Here is a 16463-nt window from a genome sequence, read left to right as displayed (position 1 = left end):
AGAAACTGCATTCTGTGACTAAGAGGACAACAATTTATTTGCCGTCTTTTCTGCTCTGCCCACTTTATGTTTCTGTCACTGTGAAATAAAGGCAGTGGGGAGTGGCAAACCAGTTCTGATTCATTCAACACATGAGTGCTTCTTAGGTACAAAACACCATTCTGAACATTGTCCGGGATAAAAAGATAAAGAATACCTAGCCCCTTACCCTCAAGGATCTTCCAGCTTAGCAAGGGAAATAAAACATGCACACAGATGACTGCAACAAAAAGAAGATAATGATTGCTGCCAGATGTTCGGGGAGAATGAGCAGAGCAAAGAGAGAACACAGAATAAGGCAACATTCAACAGTCAGCCAAGAACTATTTGTTGAGCAATTGCAAGCTGTGACCTGGAAATGGAAGAGGAGAATGTAGATCTTCACATGGGCAGGTGAAAAATCGAGTGTTATTACTTGTAACACAGCTCTTCAAATATAGTTTTTGGCACCAAGTGCCTAATAAATAGCCTTAAATTAAAAACTAAATAAGGATACAGTCTCTATCAAATATAGCCTGAGGTACTGATGCCTAAATACTAGGATCACAGTATTTGTGTTCCCAAGGATGCCTTTCTATTGCTTTGCTTCTTTCCCCCTTTCCAAATTAGCTAATGCTGCCTTAACAGGATATCTATTTGTTCCAGCCTTTTTGATCCAATGTATTGAATAGCAGAACCGGTGAGTTACAAGAGGATATATATATATATATATATATATATATATATATATATATATATATATATATATATATATATATATATATATATTTGTGTGTGTGTGTGTGTGTGTGTGTGTGTGTGTGTGTGGTACGCGGGCCTCTCACTGTTGCGGCCTCTCCCGTTGCGGAGCACAGGCTCCGGACGTGCAGGCTCAGCGGCCATGGCTCGCGGGCCCAGCCGCTCCGAGGCATGAGGGATCTTCCCGGACAGGGGCATGAACCCGCGTCCCCTGCATCGGCAGGCGGACTCTCAACCTCTGCGCCACCAGGGAAGCCCACAAGAGGATATTTTGACTTCAAACAACAGAAATAAAATACTATATAATTGAAAAAAAACAAACAAAACAGAGGCAATCTTTCAGGCACATGTGGATCCAGGAGTTCACATGTTTTAACCAGGTCCCTTTCTCTCTTCCCCACCCCTTCTTCTCTCTTCCTTTTCTCCTCTCTGGTATCTCTCATTATGGGATTCAAATATTTCCCTGTTTATGTGGGAGCTTCTGGCACAGCTACAGGCTTATACCCTCGCAGCTCCAGGGCTGGCTGGAAGGGGCGGGCCCATCACAGCATAAGGTTGCACAAGGTGTGCAGTTACATAGGAGGGCATCACATCTATGAGTGATTGATGATCACATTGTATACAGGGGTAGATTCATATATTTTTTACATCATTTTTCTTGAAGATGGCAGTAAAAGGGTATGTTTTTACAAAATCAAATAGTGTAACATTGTCCAAAAGATATACATAAAGCATTTAGAGGAAGGAGGCTCCTTTTTCTTTTAACTTCAGCACGGATTGTCTATTGGACAGTGGTGGTAACCCTATGTCATCACCCTCCTTACTCCAGCAGAAGTCCAGGGATTAGCCCTGCATAACTCTTGTTAGCCTCTATTCCCTTCCTTGAACACTGTAGCCAGAAGGTTTTTTCCTCCTCAAACCTTAAGTATTGAAACCTGGAGGAGGGGCATGTCTGAAAAGAAAATGATGGACTGGACTCTCCCTAGAAGGAAGATAAATAGGTGGTCAACAAGAAAACAAAAAAACAAAAAAATCCTCTGTACCAGGAAATGTTTGAAGTGTTGTTTGGGTATCAAAAAACGGGTGCCCTACACATAAAGCAACAAAGGATATTGGTCTAAAAAGAACACCATGGCCAGAGGTTCATGGCCTATTTCAACAGAGGATTTGAAAGTTAAAAGTTAACCTGTAAAACATACAATTCAATTTCATCATTTTACAGATGGGGAAAGTAAAACCCAGGCACAGGAACAGAAGTGCCAAGGTCATACAGGCGGTTGGTGGAAGAGACAACCAACTACCCAACTTCTGACTTTTTAGATGTGTGTGTGTGTGTGTGTGTGTGTGTGTGTTGTTTTGTTTATGTGCAAGGACATTTTTCTTTAGTACACTAACATTACAACAAAAAGTATAGTCTTGTTTTTGGTTTTCTCTGCACCCTCAATTCTGTATAAGACAGTTTTGCTGCACTCCAACAGAAAGTCTCAGCAAGAGTAGAGACCACCATAAGGAGTACACGTGGGCACCAAGGTCAGATACATTGCCCTTCCTTGTGTAGGAGCTAGGGCCACTTGTTGCTTTAACGGGCCAAGTTTGGGCTGGACCTGCAGAAGGGGACACCTTTGAAAAACAGCTTCCTAACTGCACTACAACCTGCTCTGGCATCCTGATTCCACTCCCCAAACCCCCCAAGTCTTCAGCTAAAAAGAATGGATCACTGGATCACTGGATCGATGGGGAGATTTCTGTCTGCTCCTCCTACTGTCACTTCTTTCTTGCTATTTCCTGCCCGCGGAAACCTGACATCAGCCCAAAAGCATCTCTGGAAATGGGTAGGAGGGAGCCTTACACCTGTCAGCGCCAGAGAAGAAAGTGCGCTCTGCAGAGTTCTCAGTTGTTCCATCTCTTGCGATGAAAGGAAGAAAAGGAGCGAATCCGCCACAGATTTACTGGACCAGGGTTACTTCATCCGGCTCCGGCAACAGTAACCCCTGAAGACCAAAGATGCATTTCCATTCCCAGCATTTCTTGTTGGCGTCTTTCCCCACAGGCTAGCCCAGTGCCTGGCCCCGGAGAAGTCTCTGTGTAAAGGTTCTTCAGGTCATAAATCAGGCTCCTGTGTGTATGTGTGTTTTTCTTAGGAAAAACTGGCACAGACGAATTAGCAGTAGAGACTGGGGTCTCCCTACTACCCTTCATGCTTGGCGGCATCACCTTCCGACTACCTCGCATTCTCCCTGCGCTGACAGCCCCGGCTCCGGACCTCAGGGCTGGAAGCAGTCAGCCCCAGATAGAACCTCCCTGTGCTGGGCTGATGCCACCCTGTGCCTAAAATGTGCGTGTTGGTGCAGACGGGCGAGCGAGCGGCTTCTACACTGAGACAGAAGCAGGAGCACAGCCTTCGCCTGCGACCTGCAATCCCCAGATTCTCTGGGGACCTCGAAACTCCCAATCGGAGGCACTCCCCCCCCCCCCCCACAGCCGCCCACCCATTCCACCCCCCTTACCTCAGCACGCAGCCCCTCCCTGCGTGATGATGCAAAACCGTGGGGAGGGCGGGAGCTGGGAAGGGTGGGGAGAGCCTGAGAGCGAGCGAGGGTGGGAGGGAGTGGGCGGAGGAGGAGAGGGAGCCGAACGCGCATTTAAAGCGATAGCCCTCCGCGCTCTCTCCCCAGTGCTGGGCTGTTGGAGAGCTCGAGCTGCAAGCCACCGAGCGCGAGCTCGAGCGCGGCGCGCCGGCCGGGGAACCCGAGAGCGCACGGCGCCCCAAGCTGGCAGGCGCCGCGGGACCCCCCACCCTCGCCGGCTGCCTTTCCCCGGGCGCCCCCACCCTCCTCGCCCGCAGGAGACCCTGGGCTTCCCCGGAGGAGCTCACCCCAAGGGGCCAGGACTCCGGCGAGCCCGCCACCGTCCCCTCCAGTGCCGCCGCCACCACCGCAGCCGCGGGAGCAGCATGGTCCAGCTGGGGAAGCTGCTCCGCGCCCTGACTTTGATGAAGTTCCCCTGCTGCGTGCTGGAGGTGCTCCTGTGCGCGCTGGCGGCGGCGGCGCGCGGCCAGGAGATGTACGCCCCGCACTCCATTCGGATCGAGGGGGACGTCACCCTCGGGGGGCTGTTCCCGGTGCACGCGAAGGGTCCCAGCGGAGTGCCCTGCGGCGACATCAAGAGGGAGAACGGGATCCACAGGCTGGAAGCGATGCTCTACGCCCTGGACCAGATCAACAGCGATCCCAACCTGCTGCCCAACGTGACGCTGGGAGCGCGGATCCTGGACACTTGTTCCAGGGACACTTATGCGCTCGAACAGTCGCTCACTTTCGTCCAGGCGCTCATCCAGAAGGACACCTCCGAAGTGCGCTGCACCAACGGCGAGCCTCCGGTTTTCGTCAAGCCCGAGAAAGTAGTTGGAGTGATTGGGGCTTCGGGGAGTTCGGTCTCCATCATGGTAGCCAACATCCTGAGGCTTTTCCAGGTAGGGGGGCGCTCCCTCCGGGGCAGAGCGCGCCGTAGCTCCCCGCGCTCTTTATCCTGAAGGCTGGCTTGGACTCCAGTGGTGCGGGGTCTGGTCAGCCTTCGCTCATTTCCACCCTGGAGATCCTGCCGAATCCCTCCCACCTCACCCGAGGAGGTACTTTCCCTGCTAGATTCATTTCCCTTCCATCTCTCCCCTGTCCGCGCTCCACTCCATCCGGGTTGACATTCTGGATTTATGGCCCCATTTACAAGAAACAGTCTCCGAAAAACAAGGCGATGATTTAAATGGGTTTGCATTAGAGTGAAATATGGTTCCAAAACAGGCTTGTAAAAGTGCCGGGCTCCTGTGAGAGCCAGTGAGGCGCAAGGAATATGAAAGATGAGAAGACGCCTAGAAACTAGGCATTTCTCAACTCCCCAGCTTCCCTGCCCCAAGCCGCCCGACAAGCTGCAGCTCCCTTGGAAAATTTCGAGAAGAGCTTAGGGAGGCAGTTCTTAAACCGAAGGCTAGGTCTTCACCTACATTTGGACGTTAATTGCCCATTTCGCTCGGGTTGGATTTCCCGACCTGTGACCTGTCTCTGCGAGGGCATGGGGCGGAAGGCGTGGGGACTGTCCTCAAGTGGGGAGATGCCACCCGCAGACGTGCACCCCAGGTGATTTGCTCTGGGCAGTTGTTTGCACCGTCTAAACTGCCTTTGCGATCCGGCCACTGGCAGGAGCCGGGCGATCAGCTTTCTACTCCTGCCAGCTCAGAGCCCGGAGGTGAGCTCATGCTAACTGCGAAACAGAATCGCTTTCTCTGCACCCACCCTGTTCCCATCCTTTCCCACGACCTCCCTAACGCAGCCCCCAACCCCAGTCCTGGGTTTTGAGGACGATTCTCAGGGCCAGACAAGAAGGCGCCTGGAGGGAGGCAGTAGGGTGCGCTGAGCAAGGCCGGGCGGTCCTCCAGCTCCGGCTGCAGGCGGGCGACGGCGGAAGATGCGAGGACAGCGGATCGGGCCAGCTGAGCGGTGGGCGGTGCTGCAGTGCTCTCTTAATGCCTGCTCCCGCAGCCTCGGCCCCAGGGCTCCTGTGCCACCCTGGGTATAGATGGATGGCTTCTGGATGAAGAAATTGAGTTTCAGGGTTTGCGTGACTATGGGTTCTCTTCTTGTTTCTCTGTCTTTCTTCCTGTGTGTCTCTCTCCTGTGTCTCTCTCTCCCTGCTGTCTTTTTTTTTTTCTCTCTGTGTTTTTATTTTCTCCCTTTCAATTTCTGCTTGTCTTTTCCTTCTCTACCCCTATCTCCAAGTTTTTTGTTCATCTCTATCTTGAAGTGATCCTTTCCTAATGCACAGCTCTCTCCCTGCCTGGTAGTACCCAGACTCAGTTAATCCCTTCTCCAGATGTTCTGGCTGACCCTTATGCTCCCCGTATCTAAAGAGTTGGCTCCCTCTCAAGTGCCTTTCCTGAAGCATGTTGGATTTCTGGAGGGGGCTCCTTGTGAGATTCAAGCCGTCACTACATCAGCGCCCAGGAGTATGAAGTTTGTGTTTGTGCCAGAAGGAGGGGTGCCTGTCTAAGGCTGCAGCCTGGTACGGCCCCTCTGAGCCTCTGAGCATCCCTAGCACCTCTTGAGTATGCCACCATGGAGATGTCTAGATGTTTGGAAGGCCAAAAGTGCTTCTGGGCAGCCTTCACTTTGAGGTAATGCTTTCAGGAAGAGCCTGGGTTGTTGTAAGCAAAACCCAGAAGCACTTCCTTTACCTCTGAGCTTAAACTAGAGAACCTGAGGAGGCAGCGCTGCAGGGAGGATGAGGCCAGAGGTCACCTGAGAACCACAGGGGCAACTCACAGTATTTTCACTGGAGCTCTGGGGGTTGAAGGCACATTTGCTGTTTAACATTTTTTAAATTATTTTGGTGACTTCACATGGAGCTTGGGCAGTACTGCAGATGGGCCTGCCTGTCGAAAAAAGAGTGAAATCTTAAAGTCAAGAGAGAGCTTGCAGACTAGGCTGAAGGATTGTTTGCTGAAAAAGATTCCAGGGGGAGCTGATTCCTTCTCTGGTGTGTGGATCTGAGGCACTTGCAAGAAAAGAAAACGCTTGCCTTATGCTTAGTTCCCCCGTTCCCTGGGCTGGGAAGGAAAGGAACTGAATGCCAGCATTAGCAGTGTGGGTTGGGACCAAAACCATTCAGAGAAAACACTGTCATTTTCCTCTAATTTGCAAATTGCAGCTATTCATGTTGGATTGAACAGCTGAGGGAAAAGAGCCTCCAGTTTTCACCTGCATTTATTGAGAAGAGGCTGGTAGTAGGAGGGATGCACCAACTTGTAGCTTGTGCTGCAAGCTGGACATAAGCTTGGTGTGAGCATCCTGGTTAACCACTGCCCATGTTCAAATATACAGAGACAGATTCCAACAATCTCTTCCAGTAGCCTTATTTTTGCGTGTGATCTTAGAAGCCCCTGGCATGTAAGTCCAGTCCCCAGTTTCCCAGCCTCTGTAAACCTGCAAAATGAATAGAGAGAACAGTGGAACACAGACCCATTGTTCAAAGGCACAGTCACTTTAGGGAAAGAGGAAAAGAACGGGTAGGTGAATCTTCTCTGGGATTGCAGAGTTCAGTTCAATGAAGACTGTCCTGTATAAAAGAAACTCCTCTAAATGGTTGAATTCTTAGCTCTCCAGAGATTTGAGTTTTCTTTCCCCCAGTCCCTGTGGGTTGCTGTGGGGAATGTGCCAAGCCTATCATTTGAGATAAAAATTTATGGTGAGGTAAGCTTCTAGGCTGGGGGAAGGAAGACTTAGTGACTTAAATGGGGGATGCAAAGCACTGGGGGGCAGGAAGGAATAAGGAGATAGTAATGGATGCAACAAACGCTGCAGCCGCCAGCAAAGCCTGGAATGCAGTTCTTTCCTGAAAATGAGGACCCAGGCAAGAATGGCCACTCAGATGTAAACAGTGTCTCTGACTCGGAATTCTCATCTGCCTGCCGGTGGGCCAGAGCTGAGCAAGTCCTTTCTCTCCTCTGTATGCACACTGAATTGGTTAGTAAGTGACATGTCAGAGGACAGGAATCATATTCAGTGGATCTTTCAAATCCAGGAATTTGAGGCTAATGAAATTAGTGTGTGGCCAGGGCTCTGCCAACTAGAATTAAGTCACTGCAGCCACCCTGCAATGCATTTTCAGCCTGAAGGGAGCATCAGGGAGGAATTTCGGGAGATTTGTTTCTGAGCCTGTACAAAATAATACTCTCCTAATGCTAAGAAAGATTAAATGTAAATTAATATTGACTACGGGTAACATATTTAAAAAATAATCGCAGAGTGGGGGATGGCTTAAAGTGGAGAGGTTATATAATATGGTGTCCAAAGAATAAATCTCCCCTGACCACTGTTTCATGGGCTATAAGTAAGATATATTACAATGGAAAGTAATGGGAACGTTTTTATTCAAGGCTTCTCTGCTATTGACTTGAGAGCAAACACTCAGAGTATAAATTACTCTTGCTGTGTGCTGATTCTGAATGAACAATATTTCATGTGCAGTGACATGGTCTAAGCTATAGACTTGGAATTGAATGGCATCTGTTTCAATTGTTTTGTTCTCTCAAGAGCAACTAGATAGAAAAAAGTGGTCAATTTGACCCCTGTGGGAGCGTGTTGCAAATCTAAACCTGTGTCCCTCGTACCATAAATGAAATACATTTGTAAATTTGTAGGTGTTTTCCTTCTGTTCATTGATGCTTGAGTATAATCTCAAACTTTGGGAGCAACATTTTATACATAAGTACTTGGTTTTCTTCCTTTCTTCTTTCTCTTTCTCCTCTCTCTCTCTCTCTCTCTCTCTCTCTCTCTGTTTCGATCTCTCTCTTTCTCTCTTTCTCCATCTTATGTAATTGGATAGAACTGGGCACCTAGGATGATGTGGTGTTACTATAGTGGGATTTAAAAAAAAAAAAACAACTCTAACTTACCCTTTTAAAAATTTCATAAATACAGGTGTCAGTGCCATTTGGAATAGTCTCTATAACAATTTCTGTCTCCACATTTACTGTGTTTCAGCATATTTACCTAACAGATGGTGAGTGGGCAATTTTTAAAGGGGCATTTTTTTAAAAGAGCGGAGAGGGAAGGAAGAGAGGCACATACTATATTTGAAGTTACCTCCACGTGTATTTTATGTATGTATATGCATACAATTAAGAAGTCTTTGGATGTTTTCTCTTCAAGAATACTTCAGATAATGGATTACTTGAATTTCATAAACATTTAGGGTTTAACAAATTTGTTACATATAGAAGTTGTATCATGGATTCAAAAGACCATAGCCAATTACACAAAGTATACTCTAGTCTCAGTCCTGCCATTAATTAGCTACGTTACCTTAAGTCATTTAATTTTTCTAGGCCTCATTTTTCTCACGTGATGTTTTTTCTTTGAAAAAGTATAGTTTCTAGAAGTCTCTAATCTCTGTGTCATAGTTCAGCTTGGAGAAAACCTGTTCTTATCCAAACTCCATGACATTGTATTTCCAGCTCCAACTTTGGACTTTGAGTGAGTTGGGGGCAACTTTTTAAGGATATTTTCACACAGCTTTTTTAGTTAATATCAGTCTAGCTGACTTCTCATACTCAGACTTTCTCCCATATTCTTTTACCAGTGTGTTCCTTAGTCATATATATAAAGACTGTTGTGGGAAAAATGACCTCCTGGGTCAGCTTACTGCATGGTCATCGACACGGGGCAGGGAGTAAGATTCTGTGGATTTTACAGAAGCAGATACAGGTTTCATTATCCATGTCCTCTCCCTTTTCATCTTACAAAAACAGCAGGCTTTTCTTGGAGAACTGCCTGATAATGACATCCTGCCTCCTCACGGGCCCCGGGGATGAGGCGCCCCGGGGATGAGGGACTGAACTCCAGTAAAGCAGGTGATTGGCTCATGAGTAGGCATCTGACCTCGGCTAAGTCTATCAGACTCCTCCCCAGGAATTTTCTCTCAGAGAAAAGTGGAAGAATTGTCTTTTCTCTCTGGAATTTCTAAGCTGGGGAGATATGACTCTGGGACTCCCAGTGACCATCCAGCACAAGAAGAGACTTCCTGTAATATAAGGTCTTGCAGAGGTAAGCAAGGCTGAGCGATGGAGAGAGAGCTGGAACCCCGCTGATACTCTGGAACTTCTAGATCCAACTGTATCTGAATATGGCTGCATCCTGAATTTCCAGTACTTGTTTGTTGAGGTTGTTGTTGTTGTTTGGTTTTTGTTTTTAAATTTCCTTTGACTATTTTGAATTTGTTTTCAGCCATGTGCATTTGAAAACATCATAGCTAAAAGAGCTAATTTCCTACATTAATGTCAGGTTTGCCGACTGGCATTCCTTAAGTGAAAAATAATATCCGCTATTTTCTTTAAATAAAATCCTTCTAGCTCAGGTTTGAGATATTCAAAACCCTGCCTCCTACCCCCCTCTTTCCAACATTTACTATATCACCTTGAAGTATTTGTGACCACATCTTTCCCATCTAGATGCAGTTGAGAGAGAGAGCAAATACTTCTGATATAAACTGCAACCTATAGGCCTCCTACCTGGAAGCTTTAGAAGATACTTGATTCTTGTCATTAAAGCAAATCTTTTGTTGTTGTCTCCAGGGCACAGAAGCATTTTCATGGCATAACGGAGTCCAAAGTACATTAAGCCTAACTCTACTTCTCACCCTCTTTTACTTTAAATAGGCAAAAAAGAACAATCTCAAACACATTTTCCCAACAACTCAAATACATATGCGATTATGTGTAGAAGACATTTATGCAACATATAGTTAGACTGATTAATTAATGGACCTTTCGCCAATTGGCACAGTAAATATATATGTTCAATGTGCTTAATTCAAAAGAAGACAATAACATATTTTTACAGGTTAATTATCTGAAAAGAGTATTGTGCCAGCACACTTGATACTACAGTATTTCATGTTTGACAAGTAATCTTCTTTCAATTATATTTACTGCTAAATGTTTCTTGGATCAAGCTATTAAATTATAAGGTCAAAAGTAAAATGATATGAAATTACAATGATAAAGGGACACATATCTCACTTTATGAGAATAGAAGTTCTAATTTCTTTTCAATACTACGAGTAGTGACCACAGTACTAATTTGAGCCCTTACTGTGAGCCACTGTGCCCATATACATTTAGTTCTTACAGTAGTTCTGCAAAGGGCATATAATAATCCACACTGTAAAGCTGAAGAAAGTGATTCTCATAGCTGAAAGTCACATAGCTGGTGAGCGGCAAAGTCTAGATTCAAACTTAGAGTCGTCTGACAATGCCCAGGTTGTTGACCACTATGTACACTGCTCAATTGTTGCACCAATAAAGAAGTGCTTGAAATAATTATAGATTTGCCTACACCGAAACTGCAGTGATTTAAAGACATCAAAGTTGCCAGTTGCTTAACCACATCTACTTACAGTAAGAAATTACATTTTATTTCATTTCTAAAACAAGATGAATTCTGCACGCCCATAGAAACTTGAGCACACAAATCCTACCTCCAAATGAAAGATGCTTGTTTTCCATTATTCAACAGATGGCCCTGTACAGAGGCAATAAATATATAGTAGAATTTTCATTCAAATAAATGAGAAGAGAGGTTTCTTCTTGTCCTGATTCAGTGCCCATCATTATGGATTATGATGGCTCTTCCCAAACTTTACTTCATTCACTCCACTCTTTCTACAGAACTCCAGTGATGGAATCCATCGTTCAGATATATGTGCAAAGCGAAAGGACTGTATTAATACAGTTGCTGAAAGTCAAGTTGATAGAGCACAGGAAATACATCCTAATAAATGCAACATTAATGTTTGTATGGGCCTTGGAGTGAGGGGTAGAAGAATTTTCAGTTTAATGGAATATTTTGCCTCTTGCTATGAAAGTGTGGCTTAATAGTCTTGTAATTGGTCATTTACAGAATCCTCCATCTCTGGGTTTCGTGCTTTCTTTACTCTGCAGCTGTTGACTCCTTCTCTTGTTCTGGATGGAAGATATCAACGAAGCCACTTCAAAGGACTCAGCCTGCCTTTTTGTGTTATTGTTTAGATGAAGATATTTCCATTTATTAAAGCACACTATTTAAACATTTTTATCATGTTTTAAACTTGACTGTGTTCTGAAGGTATGAACACAGGCAGACATAATGGGGGATGTTTTCCAGGAGAAAACATACTCTTCTCAAAGGAATTATCAGAATTTTCATGTAGGGATTAAGAATCAAATTCTGGAGTTAGACCTGAATTTAAATTCATACTCACAACTTATTACCAGTCTCATCTTGATCAAACGGTTACCACACTTCTCATCAATTTCCTTATCTTTGAAAGCGGAGTAAGAGAAGCGTGCCTGGTGGAGTTACACATAAAGCTCATCTGATAGAATATTCATAAGGATTTTGCACAAAATATACATGGAAATTTTTTAGCACTGAGTTTAGCATGTGATTCGTGTTCATTACATTTAAGAGCTATTATTATTATTATGCTATCATTAAATATCACTATTACTTAAATGTCATTATTGCCAAAATTGCTGTAAAATTACCGCAATAACCCATGATGAATTCCCCTCTTCTGTTTCCTTTGTTTAAATGGAAAATATATATATATAAATCTAGACAGAGAACACTTTAGCGATACTATTCAGTGGAGTGAGAATTTCCATGGCACTGATTAAAACAAATCCTGAATTGCATGGACTTAAGATAGCAGAGAGGCTAAGAGATTTGAAATTAGACATCCCCAAGTGTGAATTCTACTGTGACCCTCTTCTAGCTCTAGAACCTTGAGGAAGTTACTTAAACTTTCTGAGCTTTACTACTAGTTTCCTCATCTATATCTTTTTCAGGAATATTTATCAAGCATCTTCCTGTTCTTTATGCTTGGACATATCAATGAATAAATTAGACAAGAGCCTTTGCTTGCGTGCTCCTTCTTGCATGCTCTCTCTCTTCTTACACTCTCGTGTGGAAATGGATGTTATAAATAAATTCTATGCTTTGTCACAAGTTGATGGGCACTACGGGATAAGGAAAAGGATGTGAAGCTCACTGAAGAGGCTTGGGTTGGGAGTGCTGGAGGAGTGTACAGGTAGGTTCTGTTTTTAAATAGGGTAGTCAGGGTGCATTTTATAAGTTGACATTTGAGCAAAGACTTGAAGTGAGGGAGTTGTCAGATGTATGAGGGGGAGACCTCTCCCTGGGAGCAAGAACAACCAGTCCCAAAACTCTAAGGCAGAAATATGCCAGGCAGCTTGGAGGAATATCAAGGAGGCCACCCTGGCCATCCAGCAGGAGGGCTGGAGGTCAGATATGTTATGGGATGGACTGGGTAAGTCCTGGGAGGCCATCACATGCATTGTGTCTTTTACTCTAAATGTAGGTAGCCAAGGGCAGGATTTTAGCCAAGGTGTGGCATGAACTGTCTCTTGTTTGAAAAACATAACTCTATCTGTGGTCCTGAGGATGTAGGGAGAGAGTGGAGTCAGGGAGAATCTAGGGAGGTGACTACAGGATCCTCGAGGTCTATGTTGGTGGCCTGTGCCAGGCTGCTAGCAGCTGGTAATTCTCAGAAGTGGCACATTGGGAAGGTTGTGACAGCATTTCTTGGTAGATTGAATACAAGAATGGAAAGGAAGAGGGGGTCAAGGGTGAATTCGAGATTTAGGGCCTGGGGAACTGGAAAGGTGTGGCTGCTGTCACCTAAGATGGAAAAAGTTTGGGGTAGAGCATGTTTGGGGGATTAAAGACCAGTTTTGGAGGTATAAGATTTGAGATGTTTTCTTGACATACAAGTAGAGGTGCTGAGTACACAGTTGGATACACAAGTCTGCAGTTCTGAAGAAAGGTCTAAACTAGAGATACATTTTAATAAAATGGAGATATTAAGAATAATTACATGGAAGTGCTATTTTAAAGATAAAATGAAGTAATTCAATTAGCACTCTGTCTTCTCAAAACATTTAATAACTATTAGCTAAAATAATTACCTGAAATGAAAAAATACCTGTTTTGTTGTTTGCAGTAGAAGTGAATAAAATGTCACAATTATTTTAATAGTATTTGTGACACAGTAGTTTTAGCTAAGACACCATGACTACAAACATTTACAATAAACCTTTCAGTCTCCTGCTTTTCACTCTGATAGGATACTTGGAACCATATTTTGTAAGGTTTAAGTTAGTTGTCATAGGGTACCTCTTTAATTAGAAGTAATTCTGAACTGTCTAGTTCCATGCAGTTTTATATACATATATGTGTAATTATTATTTTATAATTTATCAAACTCAGTTGAAAATTTGCATCACTGATATACATTAGAATTTAAGCATTTACCCAGGTATTCAAGGAAAAAAATGTACTTGTCTTGTAATTTCCATAGGGATACTTACTTTCACATCTTCCCTTCACTTTGCAATTGAAAACATGGCAGGGGAAATATTATCTTACTGGTCTTTGAGTTCCCCTTAGCTATCTGCAAGTCCTTAAACAGCCTTTGTGGCTTAACCAAAACTCTCTTCCATCTTCATTCCGCTAACAGATATTGGTCTAAGCGTGTACTTATACTAAAAAATGCATGACCACGTTGTCTCTACACATCTATAATTTTATGTTAACACTATCATTATGTAAGCTATACTTTAATTGTAATTATAACAGATTTTATGTCAACACACATCCATTTCTAGTGTTCATCTGGTGTTCAAGGGGAGAGCAGCATGTAGTAAATTTTATCAAAATATAACATCTGAAGAATAGAACAGAGGGTAATTGTGTAATTCTGTGTTCACTCTAATTAAGTTCAGTGGAGTTGGCATAATAGAATTAAGATGAAAAAAAAAAAAGACATTGAGGTACCGTGGCTCCCTCTCCTAACACACCCTTTTCGTATCCGAGAGCAGAGACTCAGCACCTTTCTGTACAGAAGTGGAGACAGGAAGAGGCCAGAGGATGAATGACAGGCACGAATGAGGTGGAACTTTGAAGAGCAACATGGAAATGAAATACTGCTTTTGTATTTGGTAGGTGGGGAAAATGTATCAGCGTGTATGCCTACTGGGACCACGTTTTCCAGAGCAGTTAAGCCCAGTGTCAACTATGCTGTCCCACCTTCCTCATAAGTAGGAACATACTGCTACTTGAATCTTTGCTTCCTGTTTCTTGACACCTGGTTGAGAAGATTATCACAGGAACTGCATCTTGTTAGCAAATACACTGTTTTGAAATGATTGAAACTCACTGAAGAGTGGCAGCTCCAAGCTTGCTCTCTCTTGAACTTGGACTATTTAAGTCTGGAATGCAGGAGTGGGTTATGGGGAAAGACCATTGGAATTCTTATGTCTTCAGCATAATGGTTATAGCATAATGGTTAGGAGTGTAGGTGCTGGTTTAAATCTCTGCTTTCCACTTGCTAACCATATGAGCTTGGGCAATTTACCTGATTACCTGAACCTCAATACTCCTGTCTATAAAATGATGTTAATAATATTTCATCCTCATAGACTTGTTTTCAATGTTAAAATGAAGTCACTTACACCAAGCACTTAATACAATGCCTAGAGCATAGTAAAGTCTATTATTATTACTATTACTACTACTACTACTATTATTATTATTACTATCACGATGCCAGGTGCTATTTTTCCTATGCCTTATTCCATTATCTTTTGCCCTGTCCCCCCATTTCTGTCTTGTTTCTGTACAAGGGTAGGATTGTCCCAGAGCATTTTCTTTCCCTAGTGTCTGACTCTTAGTCATCAAGGTGACTGGACCACGACCCGGCATTCATTGCTGCTCGTTGAAGCAACCCGTTTTGAGAAGGGGAGTTGGATGTTGATGCCAAGTGGGATCAAGGAGAGAGAATTTTCTCTCTTCTGCACTCAGGGAACTAAGTGAAATATTCAGGCCTCAGAAGGAGAATCAGGCAAAGGGCAACATGCTTAATTTCATACCTTAGTGATTAAGCACAAGTCAGACAGGCTGGATTTGAACTCATTTCCCTCAGGTACTGACAGTGGGATCTTAGGTGCTTTTGTAACCCCTCTGAGGATCAGTCAACATCTGAAAGAGACAAATAACATTATCAGGACCTAGCATATAGCCTGGTTGTAATAAGTGAGTAAATCCTTTTGAAGCATTCAGCATATTGTTTGGCATATAAACACTTAATAAAATTTAGCTTCTTTGACTACTACCACTGCTAATATTATTAAGTAGCTGAGCAAATCCGAGGCCCATTTTTTTCTTAGATTGCACATAATCATTTGGACAACCGGCTCACATTGATCAACCGTTGCTTATATATAAACCCCCATGAACCCAAAGGTGCTTTAACTCTCTCCCAGTCAGAGCCTGTTCTGGGGGCAGAAGCAACACCAGCACTACCTCCGTCATCTTTGCCTTTACTGTCACTACACTCACCGTACTGAGCCCTTTGTGCCAGGCACCAGATTTAGCCCTGCTTGTGCACTATATCATGTAGTTCTCACACTCAGGTAGGAGACATTACCATCATCCCCAATTTTCAGATAAAGGTGCTGAGGTGTCAGAAAGGTAAGAAACTTGACCCACAGCAAGAAAGGTAAGAAACTGACCCACAGCAAGAGATGGAGCCTGAGTATTCAAACGCTTCTCTCTGACCTCAAGAACCCTTAAATATTAGCATACTACTACATCCTGGTAAGAAAATCTGCTTCCAGCCACTCTGGTGAGAGTAGAAATGATTCTCAATCCCCATATTCCTCTATTGCCCATGCCACCCTAGCCTCAGGACTAGGGGGGAAAGGAAGTGATCTCTTCAAAGACCAGCCAAAGGGAACCTACTCCCTTCTGCCTTTTTGTAATTAACTAACCAATATTTTATTTCCTTCTTAAGAATCCCCACATGTTCCTTTTGGTTCTTAGCTTGGCCTTTTAGAATTCTGACATTCTGTACATGACTCATCCACTGTATTTAATGTTAATTTATTGAGGTCAAGTATAGGGTCTTACTCATCCTGAAGTCCAGTTATCCCCTGTCGCACTAACTCTGTGCTTTTCTTCTTGTAGAACATCTGCAGATATTTATTTGAATTTTGTTGAATTGTTCTCATCAATAGTACATTAAAAGTTATACAGAAAAATGCTTTCTTATAAGGAAAACCATCTAAATAGATTTTT

The 16463-nt window shown here is 43.9% G+C and overlaps 1 protein-coding gene across 2 annotated transcripts in view; it reads left to right on the top strand.

Annotated features, from left to right (window-relative positions):
• Positions 1–3730: 3730 nt before the first annotated feature.
• GRM7 (glutamate metabotropic receptor 7) overlaps positions 3731–16463 on the top strand; it is a gene marked incomplete at both ends in the record, with an annotated part of 809284 nt that continues 796551 nt past the window's right edge. For both annotated transcript variants that reach the window (XM_079713568.1, XM_079713567.1), the window contains one exon: positions 3731–4249. In XM_079713568.1, coding sequence (XP_079569694.1) covers positions 3731–4249 — 519 coding nt within the window. The remainder of the gene's footprint in view (positions 4250–16463) is intronic.

Source organism: Hyperoodon ampullatus (genome assembly GCF_949752795.1).
Source record: "Hyperoodon ampullatus genome assembly, chromosome: 10".
Classification (NCBI taxonomy): Eukaryota; Metazoa; Chordata; class Mammalia; order Artiodactyla; family Ziphiidae; genus Hyperoodon; species Hyperoodon ampullatus.
This window is presented reverse-complemented; position numbering and strand designations above follow the sequence as displayed.